Source organism: Helicoverpa zea, chromosome 9, assembly GCF_022581195.2.
Source record: "Helicoverpa zea isolate HzStark_Cry1AcR chromosome 9, ilHelZeax1.1, whole genome shotgun sequence".
NCBI classification, from domain to species: domain Eukaryota; kingdom Metazoa; phylum Arthropoda; class Insecta; order Lepidoptera; family Noctuidae; genus Helicoverpa; species Helicoverpa zea.
In genome coordinates this window covers 13,533,150-13,557,861 of record NC_061460.1, presented here as the reverse complement: position 1 = coordinate 13,557,861, position 24,712 = coordinate 13,533,150, and the positions used below count along the sequence as shown (strand labels likewise).

The following is a 24,712-nucleotide window of genomic DNA, read 5'->3' as shown; positions in this document are numbered from 1 at the left end:
AAGCTATCGAGAGTTACACGTGTTATTGTGAGCCAACCATAAAAGTTAGACATATGCTGCCATGGTACCTATATGTTTTACATAATTTTAAGGAAGACAGTTAAGGAAGGTTTCTGTGTAGCTTTAACCATAACTCATCATACACACGACGAAATCTTAAGAAATGGAGTAACTTCTCCCGGTTTCCCGACATTTCCCGTCACTGTTCTGTTCCTATTGATCTTAGCGTGATGAAAAGTATCCTATAACCTGCCCAGGAGTATGAAGAATAATTGTACCAAGTTTCGTCAAAATCCGTCAAGTAGTTTTTGTTTCCATAACGAACATACAGACAGACAGACAGACAAAAATTTTACTGATTGCATTTTGGCACTCATCACCCCCTAGTAGTTTTTTTGGAAAAATATTCAATGTACAGAATTGACCTCTCTACAGATTTATTGTAAGTATAGATGTGAAAGTTTGTGGGAATGTATGTTTGCTATTCTTTCACGCAAAAACAGTTGGACCGTTTTTTTTTTTAAATTTGGTATGGTATTTAGATATGTGATACCCTGGATTAACACTTAGGTTACTTTTTATCAACATACCACGCGGGCGGAAGCTAGTACACTAATAAGCGACACGTATTCCTAAATATACACATTTTCTCATAAACCTTACAAAACAAACCTCCAAGGTGGTTCGATTTTTTATGATGAGAAGAACCGGATAGAAAATTATCAGGTAGGTATTTATGATAACATAAGTATATTTTTTTGGAAAACTGCTATTTGTAGTTCCCACAAGTTATAGAGTGATGTACGAAATAGGCGGTAAATACCTATGCGTGCGTCCGAGAGCGCGGAGGGCGCGCGGCAGTCGGGTCGCCGCCGCCGGAGGTCGCACGTCGCTGTGGCGCCCGCGAGCGCGCTCTGGACTTCGCGCGACAAACTTTGCTAACTTCCGCACTAATATTATGTGATTATAACTCAAGTGCACTTTATTTATTCTGTGTCGTGAGTAATATTGTTCTCTTTCTACAGGGCGCCATAGAGATATTCGTAAATACGAAAGGATAATATAAATTATTAAATAAATATTAGAATATGACGTAGCTACCGCAATATAGCAATAAATTGCTTTTGTACTATCGTACGTAAGTATCGTCGTAAGCTTTCGCTAGTGGTTTTTTTACCCGCGTGCCTTGTGCGGACCCGATTCTCCTAATTTTACTTAAGCGACATAGGATTCACATTCGACTGCGATCCGATCACGACTCGATTACGATTAAAGCGTACCTATGTGGCATTCCGCTATTTTTCTTTGAAATAAACGTAAACTATAGGTCCCGGCTGTCACTGAACATCCTTGGCTGTAGTTACGGGTAGTCAGTAGCCAGTAAATCTGAAAGTAGTCCTACCAAGGATTGCCCGGGTAACTGGGTTGAGGAGGTCAGAAGTCAGATAGGCAGTTGCTCCTTGTAAAACACTGGTACTCAGCTGCATCCGGTTAGACTGGATGCCGACCTCGGCCGACCGAAAATGCTCGGGAGATGATGATTTATTAGTATACAAAAGAGAGATATGATATTCTAACTTCACTGAAACTTAATGACTTAGATGCCTTCAAAAACCATGCAATATACAAGTTTGTGCTAAGAAGGGATTTTATGTAAAGTGGACACGGGCGAATTCATGGAAAATTATTAAGCATAAATGCATCGATCTACTTTCCCAACTATGTTTCCAGAGTCACCGGGTGTAGCCGAGCAACTGTTTCTTATGTGGAGCGACTGACCTCCTTAGTCAAGGTACCTGAGCAAACCGATACTGGACTCATAATTATTTCCAATTATTGCTCTTATTTAATTATCACATTAATTGTAGTGACGTATGACAGTGGGAAATGACAAAGGATTATGATATGGTTTTCTCTCTTCAGCCGCATTGGAAACTTTGTCGAAACCTAGTTGCGACACTTGCTCTGGAAGCCGACTCATGGTTGGGAGATGATGATAACCCTAGTTGCGACATGTTCGAAACGCGTTGGTAGTAGAGCGTAGCGCTCGCGTAACGCTTGCCGTAGCACGCGTAGCCAGTCGCTGAACGCTCCTTTCAATGGCAGATTTCGATGCGCAGTACTATATTTAAAACAGCAACCACTAAGTCTTACATATTATAAACCAAGTCAATTGATAAAAGTTTTGTACCTGAAGAAAGCAGGACAACCTTCGAATCACCACTCGTCTTCTCGATAATAACAACAAAACACTTATATAGTAAGTTAGTAAACCCCTTCATGCTTTAGACCACGCAAGTATGCATTTGCGTTTCCCGGTGTATACGATAACGGTTTCCGAGGAACTACTTCCAATACCCAGATAACAAGTAGGCTATCTCCGTCTCCGATGTACCATAAGTTGATTCGGTAGGATTTACAATATTAGGAAGGTTTGGAAAGTGACGCTACCCATCTATGTATTGCGCTTCCTAAAATAAATGAGTGATCAATATGCAAAAATGACATAAAATATAGTGTGCAGGATCGTGGGTGCGCGGTGCGCGGCGCATGTAGCGCGTGGAGGCGCATGGCGCGGCTGGTGGTGCTGGCGGCGCTGGTGGCGGCGGCGCGGCCGGCGGGCCCGGCGTGCGCGGCGCAGTGCGCGTGCCGCCGCGACCTGCTGGCCTGCTCCGGCCTGCCCTACCACCGCTTCCCCGACACCGGTAACCTGCACCAGCGCACACATAGCGCCTGCTTCTATCGTCATACATGCCTTCCTCGTTGGTCTAGCTGTCGCAAGAGCGGCTGCTGTGCACGAGGTCTCGGGTTCGATTCCCGAGTCAGACTGAAATCGCTTTGTGGGTATTAAAGACTTTCACAAAGTAGCCTAGATCGTGGAAGCCTTATAGCACCGATCCAAGTTTCCGTGATCATGTCTCAAAATATTCGAAAATATTTTAAAACGTTTGTGAACAGGCTAAAGGACAATGCCAGGGTGTGGGCTCAAAGTTTGCCCAGCAGTGGGAGTAGTTTCAGCTGGTTCCATAGTGCACTCTGAACACGAAATCCAAATATTTTTGAAATCGGTCCCAGAGGTCCCGAGAAAAACCGGTTCAAATGTTCTCCATAGATAGTCACTTAACAAAGCCTGAGCCATTTGCCCAGTAGTGGGAATGGTTAGAATAGGTTCTTTACTTCACTGTTATCACGAAATCCAAATATTTTGGAAATCGGTCCCAGAAATCCCGAGAAAAACTGGTTCTAATGTCAAACTTGAACAGTCAATTAATAAAGCCCAAGCCATTTGCCCAGTAGTGGGAATTATTAAAATAGGTTCCATAGTGCACTCTGAACACGAAATCCAAATATTTTTGAAGTCGGTCCCAGAGGTCCCGAGAAAAACCGGTTCAAATGTTCTCCATAGATAGTCACTTAACAAAGCCTGAGCCATTTGCCCAGTAGTGAAAGTGGTCGAAATAGGTTCTTTGCTGCACTGTTAACACGAAATCCAAATATTTTGGAAATCGGTCCCAGAGGTCCCGAGAAAAACCGGTTCAAATGTTAAACTTGAACAGTCACTTTATAAAGCCCAAGCCATTTGCCCAGTAGTGGGAATGGTTAGAATAGGTTCTTTACTTCACTGTTGTCACGAAATCCAAATATTTTGGAAATCGGTCCCAGAGGTCCCGAGAAAAACCGGTTCAAATGTTAAACTTGAACAGTTACTTTATAAAGCCCAAGCCATTTGCCCAGTAGTGGGAATGGTTAGAATAGGTTCTTTACTTCACTCTTAAGACGGAATCCAAATATTTTTGAAATCGGTCCCAGAGGTCCCGAGAAAAACCAGTTCTAATGTTAGCCAGCCATTGTTAGCAAGCCATTTTAAGCAGCCACAAACCTAACAACCTCTTTTCTTGAAATAACATTCAGATAGATAGTGGTTTTACTGTTAACAGGATAAAAAAAAACAGAAATAGACGTTTAAAGGTAATTGTTGTTTCTCTTGCTTTTCAGTCTCTATCTAGCACAATCAGTCCTAAGTTCGAGTAGCGTCATGCAAATCCTTAATGGCAATGGAAAAATCTTATCAAGACGAATAAAATAAGCTCAAACACGAGGTAGTAAATAGATACCGTTGAGGAGTTCCCTCGTCTCACTGTCGTCTCCATCGTCAGGTCAGGTTTTAACCTCCACAGTTTTGTGGTGTCGGAGACATATACCCGAATGACAAGTTTTTATTCGATATGTGCTTACAATTTCCGAGAGTTCCATAATGTTTTAAGGTTTCTATCACCAGACCCTGGACCCTGGAACTATTTGGAAAGTAAATCCTTTTAAACAATAAAATGATTGTTTAAATCGGTTGGTAAACGACGGAGTTATGCACGTACTTACGTAAAAAGAATACAAACGAACTGAGAAACTCCTCCATTTTTTGAAGTCGGTAAAAAAAAATCTCGTTCAATACCTCGTATTTGTCGATTAATATTATAATGCATTTCAATTAAGGTAATAAAAGTGGAATAGTTAAGAGTTCGTAAGCATATTTTTCGTAGTATTGAATAAGAGTCAAACCAGTTTTTCTCAGCACTCCTGGGATAGATTTCGAAATATTTCGGTCTGGGACCTATTATAAGCCTATGGAACATAATACACTATGCAGTTACTGCGGGCAACTCTTGAGCCCAACTTCCATACAAAGAATAGCATTGTCCTTTATTCATATTAGAAATAAAATAAAAAATTCTAAGGATAAAATAAAAACAACTTGGGCAGTAATTAATAACGAAACAGGTAGGCGAAAAGTTCGCAAAACTGATTTTAGCCTAGAAACTCATAAAGGCCCCATCAACGGTAACCTTGAAGTAGCTCAAGAGTTTGAAGCATTCTTCACCAAAATACCTTTCGAAACTACAAAATCACAAAATTTTTCAACCGCCGTATCTATCGATTTACTCAAAACAAATGTAAAGCCATGCTGTTCAGTATTAAACTTTCAACATATCAGCCCCGAGGCTGTTGTTAAGGCCTTTAATAAAATCTAAAAAGATCTTAAAATAAAATCAACAGAAGATCTTTGGGGTATGTCTGTCAAGGTATGTAGGTCAATTATTGAAACTATTGCATCCTATTTAGCTTACATCTTTAATGTTAGCGTAGACCAAGGCGTGTTTCCTGATCTAATGAAACACAGTAAAGTAGTACCTTTATTTAAATCGGGAAACAGCAAAGAATCAAACAACTATAGACCCGTTTCTGTTTTACCTGTTCTCAGCAAGGTATTCGAAAAGTTGATGCTTGCACAAATGTTGCGCCATTTCAATAAAAACTTCATTTTTCATAACGAACAATACGGTTTCACCAAAGGTCCCTGTACAACCGATGCTGGTGTAACTTTGATCAAGCACATCTTTAAGGCTTGGGAGGAAGCTGAAGACTCCATTGGAATTTTCTGCGATCTCTCAAAAGCGTTTGACTGTGTAAATCACGAAACGCTTTTGCGGAAGCTAGAGCATTACGGAATCAAAGATACATCCCTCCAGTTATTAAAATCGTATCTAAACGATCGGCAACTTAAATTTCAAGTAAACGGCGTAAATTCACTGGGCTCAATGATGGCAATGGGCGTACCACAAGGTTCCATATTAGGTCCGTTCCTCTTTCTAGTTTATATTAATGATTTGCCCTATCTATTTGATAATCAACCTAGGATGGTGTTGTTTGCCGATGATACCTCTCTTATTTTTAACATTGATAGGCGTAGACGTAACCTAGACGACGTAAACAATTCCATTATCCAGGTCCAAAATTGGTTCAACGCAAATAACTAGGCTCTTAATGAAAAAAAAAACGTAATGCATTCGATTTTCATTGCCAAATGTAAAAAGTAGTGAATGTGATATTATACTTAATAGTGAAAAACTAGAATTTATAAATCAAACAGTTTTCCTGGGAATCACTCTGGACAAAAAACTACAGTGGGGACCCCACATTACATCTCTTGCGGGTCGTCTTAGCTCGGCCGCCTATGCTATTAGAAAGATGAGGCAGCTAGCGGACGTAGAAACAGCTAGACTGGTATATTTTAGTTACTTCCACAGCATCCGACATGATGAAAAAAAGAAAAAAGCCTAAATGAAATAAATGATTTGACTTTGACTTTGGTGATTGATACACCCGTGCATCGGAGAGCACGTTAATGTCGGTCCTACGCCTGATCTCTCTCCACTCGTCGGATTGCTGTCCCATCGGGCTATGGTAGTGAAGGAAGAGCGAGTGCACATGTGTCTGTGCAAATGCTTGTACAGTTGGCTAATCTCCTGCATGAGAACAGCCGCCGTAGCCGATAATCGGCTAGGAGGACGTCATCATCATTAAAGTAATTATACAAGTAAAGGAGTAAATGTTTATGTTGTGCCTAAAGCTTGAAACACCTTGGTCTAGACGGCTTAAGCTACGTGTAGCCCGCTACGTGCGGCTAAACTCAGTTGTATCCTCTTATCTTCGTTTAGAACGAGGTGTAGTCGCGCACCCGTGCTAATAGTGGCCATGTGTCACACTATCTCGTCTTTTTATGAACTCTCCTTATATCTCCCAATAAACTGGCTAATGTATTACCTCTGGGTACTCCTTATGTACGTCCTTATGTAGTCCCTAAGGCACTACCCCTATGTACTGCCTTTGTGTCCCTTCTGAAAACACTTCAACACCATTATCTTGCATTTTTCAATACATATTAGGTCAGAGAGAACCAATCGGGAAAGACAAGATAAGAGTAATAAAACCAAAATGCTTAACTGAACTGTAAACCAAGTTGTAGCCAATGAGAAATAGGATAGGTACATATAATTCTAGCCGCTATGATAAAGTTTTTACTTAGTTATAACCGAAGATAGGAGGATACAACTATGACTACCCGCAGTACCCGCTACACCTGGCTTCGCCGTAACATGTATGTTAGATGAGAGGTGCAGTGCGTGAGTGTGTGCAGAGGCGGGTGTGCGGCACGTGTCGCTGGCGGGCGCGGCGCTGGGCGCGCTGGGCGAGGCGGCGCTGGACGCGCGCGCGCTGCGCACGCTGGTGCTGGTGGGCGCGCAGCTCAGCCACCTGGAGCCCGCGGCGCTCGCGTACGTACCGCACCGCCTCCGCGTCTCGCGTGCCCATCCGCTGCCGGCTAGTAATGCTACGTCTTTGCAGGTCCATGGTGTCCACCCTGGCGTCGCTAGACCTGGGTTTTAATGAGTTCACTGAAGTACCTTTACATTCGCTGCGCGATTTGAAAGTCTTGAATTGGCTGAATTTACAGAAGTAAGTTACAAAAGTAAGTAAAGAGAAGACTGATCGAATTCTTCGTTTGATTAATATACGATACGGTTGCAGTAACTACATCAGTGACTTGGGACCGCACCTGAACTGGGGCTTCCTGGCGGACTCGCTGAGCAGCCTGTCGCTTAGCAACAATCAGCTGTGTGCGCTGGGCGCGGGCGCGCTGGCGTCTCTGCGCGCGCTGGCGCAGCTAGACCTCGACGGCAACCGGCTGCACGCGCTGGCGCCGAGCGCGCTGCCGCCAGCGCTGGCCGTGCTGCGCCTGGCCGACAACCTGCTGCAGCAGATGCCGTGCGCGGCGACGGCGCGCCTGCCACGCCTGCGCCACCTGCACTTGAGGAACAATATGTTACGGCCTACACAAAATCGCACATGTCGCACTGAACATTCTAAAATTGATTCCCTGGACCTGAGCCATAACGAGCTAGACGACTTGTTTGAGCTGGATTTCCAGCAAAGGCTGCAGCTGAAGCAGCTGATACTAGACTTCAACGAGTTCACGTCGGTGCCGTCTTTCGTGATGGACAGTTCCCGGCTTGAGAAGTTATCGATCGCATACAATAAAGTAGGGCACGTGTCCGAGGCCGCGGTGAACGCGCTGCGGCGCCGCCTGGAGCGCCTGGACCTGGACCACAACGAGCTGTCCGAGCTGCCGCCGAGCGTGGTGCACTTGTCGCGCCTGCGCCACTTGTCGCTGGCGTACAATCGCCTGCAGGAGGTGGCGACTCTCCCGCCGCACCTGCATTCTATCTCTCTGGCTGGCAACTTTCTGACAGCGTTTCCAAAAGGACTGTGGAGCCTGGCGCCTGCGATGCTTTCATACCTGGATATGGGATACAACCAGATAGCGGTGGTGAAGGCGGATATGTTCGGCGCGTGGTCAGAGGCGCTGAGCACGCTCAACCTGAAGGGCAACCGCGTGGCGCAGCTGGCGGGCGCGGCGTTCCCGCGCGGGCTGCCGCTGCGCGAGCTGATGCTGAGCTTCACGGAGCTGAGCGTCGTGCCGGGCGCCGCGCTCGCCAGCCTGCCGGCGCTGCGGGCACTGGAGCTGTCCTCCTCGCTGCTCAGCGGGGAGTTCCCGCTCGCCGGCTCGAGCTCGTCGCTCTCTTGGCTTAGTTTAGATAACAATAACATTCACTACGTCTCCAGTGAACATATCCATAACTTTCCATCGCTAGAATATCTCAATTTAGATTTTAATAAAATAATAGAGTTCCCCAGTGACGTGTCGGGAACGAACTGTTCGTCTCGCCTGAAAGAACTGAGATTGTCGTACAATTACATAAGTAAAATAAGCTGTGATTTTTTCGGAAAGTTGACGGATTTACAGAGTGTTGACCTTTCATATAATCGCGTGCACAATCTAAGTGAAGACTGTTTCGCACAGTTACATAATTTGGTTTATTTAAATTTAGTAGGAAACCTGTTAGAGTTCGTCGCAGAACGAGCACTCACTGGACTTCCTAAGTTACAAGTGTTGGACTTGCATGATAACCGCCTAACTGAGTTCTCCACAGAACATTTTGAAAATGTGTCTAGTGAGGAAAGCAATTTGTCGGTGAACGTCAGTTACAATCGCATCAAGACACTCGCGGGCGGCGGAAGAGCGGTCTCCATTAATGTTCTAGACCTGTCGCATAACTCGCTGGAGAGTTTATCGAAAGCTTTCTTCGATTGCGTGGGAGCGTCGCTGCGGCAACTGCTTCTAGCGAATAACCACCTGACGCACATAGATAACTTTGCTTTCGGCGCGCTCTCCAATCTGGAAATAGTAATTCTGCACCACAATAATATCAGTGCGGTGAAACGGAGAGGATTCGGTGAGGAGTCCGCGCTGCAGATCCTGGACCTGTCGCACAACCGCCTGGCGCAGCTGGCGGCCGAGCAGTTCCACAGCCTGCGGCGGCTGCGCCACCTGCGCCTGGCCGGCAACGAGCTGCGCGCCCTGCCGCGCGACGTCTTCAAGAACACCGTGCTGGAGCACCTGGACCTGGCGCGCAACCAGCTGGCCGTGTTCCCCGGCAGCGCGCTGGCGCAGGTGGGCTTCACGCTGCGCCGCCTCGAGCTCGGCCACAACCGCCTTGAGTACCTGGACGCCGCCATGTTCCAAGCCACCGCGTTCCTCCACGAGCTGGGCGTGGCCCACAACGCGCTCACCGTGCTCTCCGACAACACGTTCGCTGGGCTGGCGCGGCTCCGTCGCCTCGATCTCTCCTATAATATGATCAAGACCAACTTTAAAGAATTGTTCCACAATCTGCCGCGCCTGCGACGTCTGGCGTTAGCTGGAGCAGGCCTGAAGGCGGTGCCTCATCTGCCGTTAGTCAATTTGACTGAATTGGATCTGAGCGGCAACAACATAGCGTCGTACCGGGCCACCGACATGCGCTGGCTCGGCAACCTGCGCGTGCTACAGCTTTCGCGCAACCGGTTCACGTCCCTGCAGGCGGCGATGTGGGCCGCCGTGCCGCGCCTCACCTCGCTCGACATCTCGCACAACCCTATAGTTCGCATCGCGAGCGGTTCATTCGAGGGTTTGAGCCATCTGCTGCAGCTGCGCGCCGACCATCTTCGTCAGCTGGGAGCGATAGAGCCGCGCGCTTTCCGGCCACTGTTATCATTGCGTTCTCTCACCCTCGAATCCCTCGCATTGAACGAGCGGACACAAGTGGCGCTGGCCGACATAACCGCGTGCGTTCCCGGTCTAGAAAACCTCGATGTGCACGTGCTGGATCCTGTTCTAGAGTCCCAGCTAAGCGGGCTGCAGGCGCCCAAGCTGCGCGCGCTGCGGCTGCGCGGCGCGGCGCTGCGGCAGGTGTCGGCGCGCGCGCTGGCGCCGCTGGGGCGGCAGCGCGCGCTGGCGCTGCGGCTGGCCGGCACGAGCGTGCGCGCGCTGCCGCCCGCACTGCTGCGCCCGCTGGCGCGCGTGCCGCACCTGGCGCTCGACCTCAGCGACAACCAGCTCGTCAGCTTCGAGCCCGCCACCCTCTATCCGAACCTCACCGGCTGGAACCGGGTGGCAACTAAACTATTATCTGGTAAGTAGCACCTGTCGCGTGCTGTGCTAGTTGTGCGCATGTGAGTGAGCGCGAGGCGTGTCGGCAGGTGGGCTGGCGGTGGGCGGCAACCCGCTGCGCTGCGGCTGCTCGGTGTCGTGGGTGGGCGCGTGGCTGCGGCGCTGGACGGCCGAGGTGGGCGGCTGGTCGGCGGCGGCGCGCGAGGCGGCGCGGCGCAGCCGGTGCGCGGGCGGCGCCGTGCTGCTGGCTCTGCACGCGGACGAGGCGGCGTGCCAGGCGAGCGCGCTGTCGTCGCGCGCGCGCTGCTCGCGGCCGCGCGCGGCGCTGCTGTGCGCGCTGCTGCTGCTCGCGCTCAGCTAGTGGCGCGCCCACACACTCAACGTGATCTACAATATTTGAAGTGTCCAAATCTATAGCATCTTAGTGCGTGTGATATTTTGACTTTGACACGTTTTCTATTATACGTTACGTTTTAAACAACAACGAACATGGAATGGATAAAGAGCAAGACGTCGCTCTGCGTCGGCGCACATAGCGTGTCGTGATACTAGCAATACATATTAAAATATTTTTATACACACCCTGATGAGTTTCATTGTTCCATCGAGCGTAGGTATACACACGCTTTAAAAAATTACTAAATAATTCGGACATTTAGTTTGATGAAAGAAAGCGTGGAGCGTTTTGCCCAAAAAGAGTAAAGATTACGCTCCACGCTTTCTTTTTAGTTTTTTAAACAGCCAGTCAGTCCGCCATATTGGGGAGGCCGCCATATTGGATTTGTAATGACGTTTCTTAACTAGTCATGTATTGTCATCAGAACCCATGGCGTGTGCAATATTTTATCCTAATAGAAGACCGGCAAGTAGGTCAAATTAAGATTCCAAGATTTTCTTACATACATAGTTACAAGGGAAGCCAATACGAGCGTGTTAAAAACATATGAGTAGGCATTGTTGCCACATTTATAAGTATGGAAAAGAAAAGGCAGGCTATATGTGTGTAAAATATGACTGCGAGTGATGAAAAGGTGATGCAGTCGACAATGCAATGGAAGACTAGTCTGACCGGAGCCTTCCGAACCACTCAGCGATCGATCGAGCCTCGAGGCTTTAACTCAGCCACGAGCTCTTCACGATGACCTTCGTCAAAGGGATGGTGACGTGATTGCCATCGTTTACTTAATAATAATGGCGTCCACGGCCGTTTTCAGCCACGGCGGCTGCTCTCACTTAAGAAGATCAGCCAGCTGCGCAGGCCATATTATAGTGCACCAGCATTTGCGCAGACACAAGTGCCCTCCCTATTCCTTCACTCTCATAACCCGATGGGATGGCAATCCGACACGACCGGAGAGAGATCAGGCGCAGGATCGACATTTACGTGCTCTCCGATGCACGGGTGAATTAATCACCAACTTCCAGACTACGGGCTGCTTTGTGAAAGTTTAAGAAAACCCACAAAGCGATTTCGGCCCGACCCGGGAATCGAACCCGAGACGACGAGCACAGCAGCCGCGCTTGCGACCACTAGACCAATGTTTACTTAACTGAGCATTTCATTACAGGTGCATTATATGATTATATGTTGATTTCGTTACAAAACCGTTTAAAGTTCTCCTGCCGATAAAACTTTCCCCAATGCGGAGTCTATTCTTCAAAAACAATACTTTTAATTAGAAAACTGTTATCTGTAAAGGCTTTGTCTTGAAGCTTTCACAAAAATGACTCGCTTTGTAGATAGCTTATCTACGTGTTCAAACATTTTGTGTAAAAGGGTAATTTTGATGAGCGGACAGGCCGGCCCCGCTCCTCGCGTCCCGCGTCCCTCGCCCCTCGAGCCCGCGTACTCGGGGAAGACGCTGATGAACTTTTGCTAACGATATCGAAAGAAGACGCCGACTAAATAAATAAATAAAAGAAATATTATATGTACCTAGGTACATTAATTACTATGTAAGTAGTAGGTGCAACACAAACAATTCAACACAAGGTATGAAACTCCACGGCGGCAGTCGGGACGCGGGAGCCCCCCGCCGGGCACCGAAACAACACGCAAAACATTTAACCGAAACAACTTGAACTTGCGAACACTTCTCAAAAATGTCTGCTAACTTGGAACACTTAGAAGGAACTTGGAGAATTCGTTTCGTAACCTTAACTAAGTTGCGAATGTAACCAATGTTCAACGTGTCGCGATGAAAATTCTTGAGGAAACTCAGCAGATAGCGTGTCGGGCGAGCGCGGCGGACTCGCGGCTGTGAGCGCAGCTGCCGCGGTCAGCAGCGGCGCGGCCAGCGCGGGCTGAGCCGCTCCGCCGCCGCGAGGCCGCCGCTGCGGAGCTCAGCCCGGCTGGTCGCTCTACTACTTCATGAGCGGCCGGATAAGCCGCCACTGTATCGGCTCATTGGACGTTAATTAAAGTTTCTCGTTTTATTTGGTGCGGTACAGTCGTGTCGATGACAACTACCAGTTAGTCAACCCCTCCCCCACCCGCCCCCACACACCCGCCACCGCAAGAACATTAATAAAATAAAGTGTCAGAAGGAAGAATTTATGAGAGCGAGCGATATTTATTAAAAGTTTACGTGTTGTTAGCGACGTCTTACTACTTATCAATTATCTGGAGGTGGTGGAAACGCTCGCCTCGCGTGGCTGCTCAGTGAGCCGCTGCGTTACACACTTGCAGCCTTACTCGTCCAGGTTGTTGCCTGTCGCGCTATACGAGCGTGCATGATGCACGGCTTCTGCGACTGCTGCCGTCGCTCGCTCCACTTCTCACAACTAATTGAAACGCTCCAAAACTTGCTGAATATCTTAATGTCTCACAAAGTTCGGCGCGCCGTACACGCCTCGAGAATCTATTAAAACATTGTTGTGTAGCGGACAGCCAGACATTCGGCGAACTAACTGAGTCCCTTTTTATCACATTAATTAGTAAGTAGCTGCAGTGAGCGCGCGATGTTCCAATATAAATGAAATCGCCAGCTAATTACGCAAGAGCGGAGCTATTACTATTTTAATGAAATTCGTATCAGCAGAGGCCGCGACCCCACCGATCTGTCATCATATACATGCTAGCTTGTGGCCGCGGTTTCACCCGCGTCCACGGGGGACTACTTCCCGCGTCGGCTTGCTATAGATGTGCGATCTTATAACTTAAGAGCTTTATTTACGAATTGTTTCCTACCGGTCGCTGGCTGTAATTAGTGACAGGCAATAATTTGCCACCGGCCACGGCTGTCCACCCCGCCGCGTCCCCCGGCCGCCCCGCCGGCGAGGGGGAAAGCTTTGAAACACGATTCTTAGCGCTAATTGAGTTACAGTTAGACGAGTCTCCTGTGAACTTCGTGGAGTAGGTTTAGCCGGCGCGGCGACACTCCTCTAACGAAAACTAAAGAGAAGCTTTCATCTATCCCCACGAGCAAGTATTGTCAGTGGAACATACCGCACACGAGGACACTCCTCCGAGGAGCTGTGCTCGTGCGAGCGGTATCGTGACCCACGCTGGGTACATCTTACAAGATGTACCCAAATTGACGTTTGTTCTTCATCAACCGGCTTCAAAAAAAAGGAGGAGGTTCTCAATTCGGCTGTATTTTTTTTTTTTTTTTTTATGTTTGTTACTCGATTTCTCAAAGACGCCTGGACCGATTTCAAAAAATCTTTTTTTATTTGAAAGGGTATGCTTGTCATTTGGTCCCATTGTAATCAGATCAGGATCTGATGGTGGAAACCCTGAGAAATCGAGGGCATCTCTTGAAAATTGTAGGCGAGCATGGGGTACAAACTTTATATTTATGTGTTTATCTGATGAGACTACAATACTATGGAGGTTTACGGCAGATCTGATGATGGAGACGACAGAGGATCGAGGGAACTCCTAAACGGCACATCTTAACTACCTCGTGTTTGGGCTTATTTTATTAGTGTTGACAAGATCTTTACACCGAAATGAGTAATGACTGCCACTGCAAGGTCCGAAATGCAGATGCAGTACAGTTTAGGGAACTCCTTAATGGTTGATAGCAGCTACATAATGTTTGGGTTTATTTTATTCGTGGTGACAAGAACTTTAAGCTGAGATGGGTTATGACTGCCACAGCAAGGTCAGTGATGCAGGTGCAGTACAGTTTAGGAAACTCCTTAATGGTCGATAGCAGCTACATAGTGTTTGGGCGTATTTTATTCGTATTGATGTACACTTTAAGCTGAGATGGGTAATATTGCAGATTCGACAGTGAAGACGAAAAACAGTTTAAGGATATTCTAAATGGAAATGTTTACCGACGTTTAAGTATTGGAAGGAAGATTTCTTAACCTCGTTATTTCTGCCAACGCCCTGCCGTCGTGTGGTCGATTAAGTAACTTGTTGGCTTCCAAATCTGACAAAACTATACCTTCTATACCTCTGACACGACTTAGCGCAAAATACCTCGTATTTGGGCTTATATTCTTTGATAAGAACTTTATATTATATTATTGATAAGAACTTTCCACTTATATGGATAGTGATAACTATTCGTATCACTAAAAAGCTGTAAATAAAAAACTTTTTTACAAAAAAATTAAACCGACTTCCAAAAACACTAAAAAGCAAAATTAACTTAGTAACATCCATTAGACTCCGACTTCTAGGCCGATGCACCTAAAATTATTTTATTTTTTTGCTTTTTAGTGTTTTTGGAAGTCGGTTTAATTTTTTTGTAAAAAAGTTTTTTATTTTCGCAGTTTCACTCGCATCCCAAGGAAACTACTTCCCGCATTGTACAAGAAGAAACTAGGTACTTACGTGGTGAGTGGAGTGTTCGTCACGGGCTGTGCAGCCTGTCGTAATGTAGACGCGGTGGGCTATACTTCTTGTAATGAATTGATAGGAAGTCGCGCACGATCTTAAACGTGGATCTATTTTGATTGTGGGGTGTGCTGGGGCTCGGCTGAGGGTGGAGGGAGGGAGGGACACAGCTAACCGGCGGCTAACGACGTGTGTGAATCAATCGCAGAGCACCGCAAAAACTGCATTTAGTATCGCAGTGGTGCACGAGCTGCCCCCCCCCCCTCATCCCCGCCGCTTGACGAATGGCGCGCACTATCCACTGAGCGCCACCCATTGTACTCGCGCTGGGCAATTTTAAAATACCGATGCAGATGCTCGCTGGAGCGTTAAACGAATTTGAAAGGCACTTGATTGTCAGTTGTGTTCGAGCACGTGTCGACCGACGCACCACACTTACAGCTAGCCGTGGCACAGTGCGGTGCTGCAAGCGACCCTGCACGTAACGTACGTTAACAATTTTTATTTATTTAATACACTATGGAAAAACTACAGCTACGTGTATAACAAAAATAACAATAGAGAGAAGTTATAGACGACTGAGAGCCAATTAAATCCTCGCTTGTGATGAAAGCTTAGAAATAATGTGAACACACATCAATGTACCGTTTTTTACCTTCCTAGATTCTGAAATGTACCTACATAGTACATGAAGCAGGACGGAATCGATTAGTTACACAGATATATCAGCGATCAGTAGGTACTGATATGTAAAGCAACTCGTCCGCGACCGACAAACATTACCTCACTGATCAAAGTTTTGGTGCTCACTGCATATGCATATTTTAAGAAGCGTTAACCATAGAAAATACTGTCGATTCCTTTACTGTAGAACATACTAAAAATAATGTAGCCCAATATTTATGTTTAGGAAATAAGTATATTAATAATAGGTAATCTTTCCACGGAAATACACGTTGAACATACTTTGGGAACTCAGGGCTCCCCTTTGTTCGTCACAGGGAGTTTCGAATGAAAGTCATTCATACGTGTAACAATGTATTTGACGGGTCGTCATCGATACATATATCATCACTATATGAGATATTAATGCTACAGAGGAATAATGTTCACTCGAAGCCTTTATAATAACGTAGTTTAGTGTAAAGTAATTATTCATGTCCGTTGGAAAAAAGATGTGTCCCATAGACAAACAACCTCTATATGAAACATAATAAAACTAGGGTTGCCAGCGCAGTGGCGTTCGGAAACGCCACAATACTTTATATATTATGTTAAGAACACTCAATTTAAACTCATCCGAACACAGCACATACAAAACAGAGAAGTTTAATTAAAAACAGCAGTGAGTGGCAACAGTTGCGCGTGACGCTCCGAACGCTCCGAGCGCTCCGAGCGCTCCGAGCGCTGCGTCCTCACGTGCTCGCTCTGTGCCGCCGCCCGGTATATGTACTTGTTCACTTACGGCACTTGTATTGTGAGTGTTGCAGCTGATCGGAATATGTCGGCTCATGCCTACGCGCCTAATCTTATGATTGTCTGTCAGTCGCACGACGTAGCCCGTGCTGCAGTCGTACACGTGTGGCGGCTTACGGCGTGCACTCGCGCGGCATTGAGACGTCTCCAGTAATTAGTGTAGCAATACAATAACATTATATGTAATCACTTCAAATACTTTTCAAAACACCGACAAAGTTTTTACTTAGAATTAGCCCAGAACAAGGTTTAACAACTTTCTTAGCAATTCTGCAAAATTCTAATTCACAACAGACTCTTACGCATGCTTGGCAAAACCCTTTTGATGCTAGAAATATATTAAAGTCATTATAACCTTTTGAAACACACATAAAGTTCTTAAAACCAAGATTTCGCATAGGTGACCACCTTCCCGCAGTCGGGCGAGGCTAGCCACTGATCGTCGCCTTTCTTTGCATATTGCCTTGTCACGTTTCACATTACATATAATTATTGCAAGTTGTGGTGCTGACCGTGTATATGTTATCGTCACATGAAACATAAATGGTTAATTGTGAAACTTCTTCATCCAAATTAGGCGAATAAAGCATCTTTTTTAAATCATAAAAGGCTTTCTTTAAAGGCTGAACATATTCTTTATATCCAATGTTTGTCTTAATGTCACATAATGGTAATAAATAATAATAATTAAAGTGTGAATTAGGTAAGACTATCTATAATATGTATGTTAATCCGATTACAAGTGCGGGCAGAGCAATGGACGGGACATTTGTGAGTCGGTCGAGTGAGGCGGCGTCTCTCCCGCGGGTGCCGACACAGTGCCGAGGACACTAGCACGACAAATACTCACTTCCCATTGTAAGCAGCCGTTACAAACAATCATCCAACTATTATTATAAATCCAACTATCCAACTAATATTATATAAAAGAAAGTTTGTGAGAATGTATGGATGTATGATTGTTATTCTTTCACGCAAAAAGGGCTGGACCGATTTTGTTGAAATTTGGTATGTAGATAGGTGTTACCCTGGATTAATCCATAAGCTACTTTTTATCAACACATCATGCGGGCGAAGCCGCGAGCGGAAGCTAGTGTGTCACATTTGTGCCAATAAGTGACGTCCACGTCACGCACCGAGTGCCTTCGTGACAACACTCGACAGCCGATGAACGTAGCGTAATCAGCTACGAGCTACGCAGACTACGCACGTGCTACGAGCCGTAGACATGCGAGCAACACGCTACGGTCGCCGTCAGCGATGTAATCTGCCTACAGTTACTGTATAGCTAGAACGAGCTTGTTTATCGTTAATCACATATTGTACATATAAAAGTCCTGATAAGGCACTTATAAAATATTTGTAGGGGCTCAACATTTGCGGACACACTTATCCGTAAAGTTTTGTGACCAGTTCTAGTTGGTCGTTACAATAATAGTCGTCATACAATTATGTAGAGACGCGGCGCAGCGTGACCGCACCTGCTAACGAGGCATTGTGTCGCGCCACAGCTGCGCCGCCGGCACGCCACTGCCACGCCGCAGCCGCGCCGGACGAGCAGTGAATGCGCAGTAATCGTTGCTTTGTTGCGGCGCCGCGGACTGGAGACACTCGGCGGCTACAATGCCTGCTCAGAGGGTAAGTGCCGGCCGGCGCCGGGCGGCTGATTGAGTATTGTTTCAGCGGCGCCTCCCCAGCGACCTCACACGTGTTGTGTAACTATCTGTAAAGGCGCCATCACTCACATTTATTTATTTATTTATTTACTAGAAGGAGAATCAACAGCTGTAACAAAGGGATAACAATTCTATATGATATAGTAAGCCAATTATAGATTCTCACGGGTAGAAACTGAAAAAGTAACAGACAACTTAGGATCACTAACAAGCACGGTAAAAAAAAAAAATAAAATAATAAGATTATAACAAAATATCACTTGGCTTCACTCTTGAAAAAGTCCGCATTCAGCTGAGTGCGCGCAGTATAAGTTTTAGTGGTAAATGGGTCAAATGAGAAGTCCTTACAAAGAACATTAAAGTCTTTACTCGCTCGCACCATGTATGAGTTTTGCCTATAGTTAGAAGAGGAATAAGGAATGGAGATAGGCGGATTAAATCTAACCGATCTCTGGGGAACATTAAAGCATAGTTTATGCAGGAGATCAGGACAGTCAATCTCATTAGAAATAATTTTTAGTAGGAAAGTGCAATCTGCTAATCGACGACGATTTATGAGTGGTTGTAAGTGAAACTTCTTGCAAATATTTATGTAATTATCAGAATGGTACGGTATACGCAGCCGAAAACAAAGAAAACGAGTAAATCTCTTCTGAACATTCTCAATACAATCAATGTATTTGCCATAACGAGGGTTCCAAATTTGTGACGCATATTCTAGGTGACTTCTTACAAAAGAACAATAGAGGATCTTGAGAGTTTTGGCATTTTTAAAACACCCTGCGACTCGCATTATAAAACCAAGCGACCTCGAGGCTTTTGCCACTATTTGTTCAATGTGGGTATTAAACAGAAGTTTTGAATCATGAAACACGCCTAGGTCACGCACACCATGCGATCTCTGCAGTTGCTGACCTTTAAGTTTATAAGTTGTAGGGCGAGGGACACGTTTTCTGCTAAAAGAAACTACTGAGCATTTGACAGGGTTCAAGTCTAATTTATTAGTCAGACAACATCACGCACATCCGCCGCATATTGTGAACGAACACACAACTCTGAGTGCCCATGTTTATATGTCTTGCCTTATTAATATTGATCATTCTACATAGTCACTGTAACGAACAATTTGCACATAAATATTAATTTAGTGAGTCGTTCGTGTAACATGACTGACTGCGACATTTGTCACTTTCTTATATATGTACAGATGCAAGCTTCTGCCAGCGGTTTCACCCGCTCTCCGAAGGATCTACTTCCCATACTAGAGCAAAATTTAGAGATATATTAAGTTTTATTATTGTTAAGTTTCATCAAATCATTGTGTAGCATATAGATCCATTGAAAGTTAAAGTTTCTATATAAAAACATACACAGATGTAGGACAGCAGGCCCCGGTTCTCCTAATTATACTTAACCGTCATACGATTCACGTTCGACTCGATTCGACTGAGATCCAATCCCGACTCGATTACGATTGAAGCGTATGTGGCATTCCGCTATTTTTTCTTTGAAATAAACGTTTTTATCCTTTTCTGTCATTCAATAATGAATCATTTTGTCTGCAAATGATTTACGATTGCAAAATGATTGTACAGCAAACTACCGTATAGACCAAAATCACCAAAATAGCAGACCAATCGCACACCAATCAAATGTCAATCGAATACGATTGGTCTTTTATTGGTAGCAGAATGCCCGATATGGTTAAAACTGCTATTGCAATCATATTGCGATTCGATTTCTATTCGATTTTGACATTATTAACTTAGGAGAATCGGGCCCCTGGATTAGTTGACATACTCGCGAAGCATCGGCTCCTGCCTGGTGGACATTGTACGACTGTTCACTTACCCCCCCCCCCCGCATCCCGCAACTCCTTGCAGCCGTGACTCCTTGCAACATTACAATCCGACACTTTGCTATCAGCGATTAGGATAACTGAGCTTAGAGTTACTATCTGTTGAATGTAAATAACTACGTTGTCATGGCAACGCTGTCTAAAAAAATACTGTTTAAGGGTGCGTCCACATCTGGCGAAGTGCCGCGAATGTGCAGCTCGCGAGCCGTTTGCTCGCTGCCCGCGAGCTGCGCGCGTGCATTTTTGTTCGTGCGCCGCTTCTGCGCCGCCCGCGCGCAGTTCGCGCGCGACCTAAGCGCCGTACGCGATCAGCGCGCAGGCGGCGCGCGACGTCTGACATCTTCGATAGTACTGAGCCAGTATACGGAACTGTAAGGGTGAGAACTGAGTGCGCGCAGATCGCGCGCCGCTCGCGCGCTCTATACGAGCCTTGCATGAATTGCGCTAAAGAGGCACACCAAACTATTGCAGTGACTGCACGCGCGCAGCTTGCAGACGGCTCGCAATCGGCTCGCGTGCAGCGCATTCGCGGCACATTCGCCAGATGTGGACGCACCCTAAGCTGTATCGCAAGTTTATCCGTGTGGTTAGTGCTTGAAGCGTGAGGCGCAGGTGGCGGCGCCGACGCGGGTGATGCGCGGGTGGCGTGCTCGGCCGCAGCTGCGCGCTCTCACGCGTTAATACGATTTACATTATATCCACTCCAGCGAGCTCGCCGAAGCGACGCAGCATTGCCACACCTGCACCACATCAGCGCCACGCCTGCGCCAACTGTGCGCAACGTGTGGCTCGCTGGAACTTAACAGATGTGAGCGCGGCGGTAAATAACTCCATCAGGTCGGCGCTGTACCGGCGGTGCTGCAGTATTGCTGCACTTGTATCGCTTAAACTTTACATTACTTTGTTTTATTTTTACAAAAAGATTGATCAAAGCTATTCTTGATCAAAGCTTCCTTCTTGATCAAAGCTATTTAGCTAGCTTGGTTGGGTTGGTGCGAAGTGGAATGATATGAAGTGCGCACGGTGGCTGGGACAGCGCGGCGGTGCGGGGCGATGCGGGGCGGTGCGGGGCGGAGGGGGCGTCGTTAAGCACACTTACGGTGCCTAAAGCCAAAAGTAAATTTGTTTAAGGCGCGGCGCTGGCTCGCGTCCAGCCGCCGCACCGGGGACGCAGCACAACTACTACAAAAGGTTCACGCTCGCGAGACAAACACGATAGAAATGAGCGCGGTCTCATTACTGTGGCCATTGGTTATGTAAAAACAGAATTTTTCAGTGTTTACACAAGCTGGACTTGCTGTTTTCATAGCCGAACAACGCTAGTCAACGGTGTACACTAGCTGTAAGTTCGCCTTGGTCAGAATTACTGAACCAATTGATACACTCAAACGCATTACAAACACTAATTACATACACTTAGGAAGATGAAGCACACTGAACGAGGCGTGCAGTCTGCTGAGGAGTGAGGCTTCTGCGCGGCGCGTCGTGTTCGCACCTTAATCCTCACGTCTGGCGAGAGGCCAGGCGGCGGCCGGTCGGGCGGCGCTAATCAAATTATACAAAAATCATTCACATTTGTTTTAAACTGGCGCCGAGTATTAAACGTTCGCTGTCCTCGCGCCAGCTGCTGCTAATATGTATCCTCCACGCTCGCTTTGTGTCATTTTATATGTATTTTTTGTTACAAAGGAGAATGAGCGTTTTGGGCTACCTCTCCTCTAGCATTAAGTACACATATAGAAAGCTTATTTTATGTTGATTATTTTCTTGTATTGGTGCTATTGTCATTTGTTAGTATTAAGGGAGTTAGAACGTGTTTAATGAAATAATAACTACGGCTAAACTCTGCTCTAAGTTACAAAGTATTGACAATCAGTGGAAGGTATATTAATAAGAAAAGTTGCATATGGACTAGTGAAATAGGGTTATAGTAGACTGTCTACAACATGCTTGTCTGTTGGAAAGTTTCATCAAGTACAGAGCTAAAAAAAGTAATATTGATTAACTTGGGACAAGAAAAGCAAAAGTATTCTTCATAGGGTTGAACATGTGTCCGTATCATTTAAAGTTTTATACAAACAGGTAAATGCTATGAGAAACATCATCCGATGTCACCTGTCTCATGGCGCTACCATTAAAGCAGAGACTTAGTTTGAATTGCGGTTTGATTTAAATAGTAAAGTAATTATAGAATATCAGTAACTATCTCTTTGGCCTGTGATTGCGAAATAAATAGATAATGAATACTGTTTTGCATTTTTTTTTTTCACTTTCTCTTTTAGAGCTGTGCAACAGTAGCCTATCAATGATTTGGATGCGAACTTGTGCAGCAAAAGTTCGCATCCAAATCATTGATAGGCTACTGTTGATTGATACTTATACACGTAAGTGTAAGTATTAATTTTTATAGATATTACAGCATTTCCCAGCAGAGCCCAGCAGGGCCAAGGGCCATTATGAAAATTTCAAACTATTAGTAAAATAATGAATGCACAAATGAGTTGGAGTTACAAATACAAACAAACGAGCAGCTTATCAGCTCAGAGGTGGTCGCGAAGTGAAACAACTTGATGGCAGTAGCCGACAGCCGACAGTAGCCGACTACCCGCACTGACGAGCGAGCACGTGAGCGCGTCACGACGCAAGCTCACGCACACACGCGCACACTATGCAACACTAACATACATGTGGACCAAGTATTCATTTAGCTCTTTTTATGATTAAGTTCTTTATATTGTCGATAGCTGAACAAAACAGTCAGTTCAGTGCGATACGCGGTCGAGTACGGACGCGTTTGCGCTGCACTCTATGAATTTTAAATTCCCGAATTGCGCGGCTATAGCCGTTGCCCGGTTTTTGCTATGAGTGCACAACCGCTCATAGCCAACGAAGTGTTAGCATTTATCAAACATGCCATCGATTATATGGACGAGTTTAGCATCTTGCAGATCTGCAAGACGTCGTTCAAGGAGGAGGAGATTAGCAGTGCTAAATTGCTGCTCTTCACGACTCTTGGCAAACTTAGCCAGATGCCGTCCCGTCGAAGGGACGGCACAGAGAAGAGTCTCCAAGACATCGTCACGCTATTTAAGGAGACCGACCCGGACGACGTGCCCGATTTCGTAGCGAAGGACCTGCACAAGCTTCCTCCCGTCACGTTCGACCACGTAGATGTCACCAGGCTGCTGAAGGATATCACTCTCCTTAAGCAAAGCCAGGCCGAGATGCAGCATCAGCTGGAGGTGTCCAACAACACCATCAGTGATCTACGGGCAGAAGTAGTTGCATTGCGCAATGCAATTTCTGCAAGTAGGTCACCTACCGCCAGCGACAGTAATGTGAACACGCGTCGCGGGGCGCAAAATGCCTCCATCTGCAGTTTCGAGTCGGCGGGCTCGAATGCGTCACCTACTGCCGAGAATGAATGCGTTGCAACGTGTGCCGCCGCCGTCCCTGCCTCGACATCGGTAGAGACGATGACTCGTGTAGGTTCGTCGACCCCCAAACGAGCCTACGCAGCAATTTCAGCCGCTAAGAAGCCTGTTGAGCCACAAAACTCGCAGGTTAAAGTAGCGGAAAACAGAGAAGGGGGTAAGAAGAGCCGATCGAAACCAAACCAGGTTTTGAGTAAGCAGGGTCCCAAGGTCGACACGTGCGACAAGGATGGGTTCATCAAGGTCGAGAGGAGGAAGAAGAAGAAACCTCCTTGTCGGAACCAGTGCGGTACTGCGCTGGCGGGGCCCAATATGCTGCTGCGTCTAGCTATCCCAACGACGCAGTTGTACGTGTCCAGGCTGCACCATTCTACGAAGGTTGAGGAGGTCGTAGAATATCTGCGCGTCAAAACCAATTGGATCTTGAGGGTCGAGAGCTTGGAGCCGCGTCACAACACGAATTTTAACTCGTTTGTGGTGCGTGTTCCGACACAAGCGCTTGAAAAAGTCCTCAAGGAAGATTTTTGGCCGAAGGGTGTTGTTTACCGCCGGTTTCGTGGCCGGCTACGTGACACCAGTCAGCGTAACACGACGCCGACACATCGTGTGCATTAGTTTTTAAGAATATTTGTTATATATTTATAGTACCTATGTTTAAGTTGTTTATAGATATAGTCTATACTAATGTTATAAAGAGGAACTGCCTCGTTGGTCTAGCTGTCGCAAGTGCGGCTGCTGAGCACGAGGTCTCGGGTTCGATTCCCGAGTCGGGCCGAAATCGCTTTGTGGGTTTTAGAAGACTTTCACATAGCAGCCCGGAGCCTGGAAGGTGGTGATTGATACACCCGTGCATCGGAGAGCACGTAAATGTCGGTCCTGCGCCTGATCTCTTTCCGGTCGTGTCGGATTGCCGTCCCATCGGGCTATGAGAGTTAAGGAATAGTGAGTGCACCTGTGTCTGCGCAAATGCTCGTGCACTATAATATGTCCTGCGCAGCTGGCTAATCTCCTTACATGAGAACAGCCGCCGTAGCCGATAATCGGCTAGGAGAACATCATCATCATCATCATCATAAAGAGGAAAACTTTGTTTGTTTGTTTGTTTGGTTGTAATGGATAAACTCAAAATCTACTGGACCGATTTAGATT

The 24,712-nt window shown here is 46.3% G+C and overlaps 1 protein-coding gene and 1 pseudogene across 1 annotated transcript; both read left to right on the top strand.

Annotated features, from left to right (window-relative positions):
- Positions 1–2,569: 2,569 nt before the first annotated feature.
- LOC124633131 (chaoptin-like) lies at positions 2,570–10,814 on the top strand. The gene is made up of 5 exons (XM_047168233.1): positions 2,570–2,705; positions 6,974–7,109; positions 7,180–7,290; positions 7,363–10,346; positions 10,414–10,814. The coding sequence occupies exons 1-5, from the start codon at positions 2,570–2,572 to the stop codon at positions 10,683–10,685; spliced, it is 3,639 nt and encodes a 1,212-aa protein (XP_047024189.1). The 3' UTR covers positions 10,686–10,814.
- Positions 10,815–18,218: 7,404 nt separating this feature from the next.
- Positions 18,219–24,183, top strand: LOC124633130 (annotated as a pseudogene).
- The last annotated feature ends 529 nt before the right edge of the window (positions 24,184–24,712 follow it).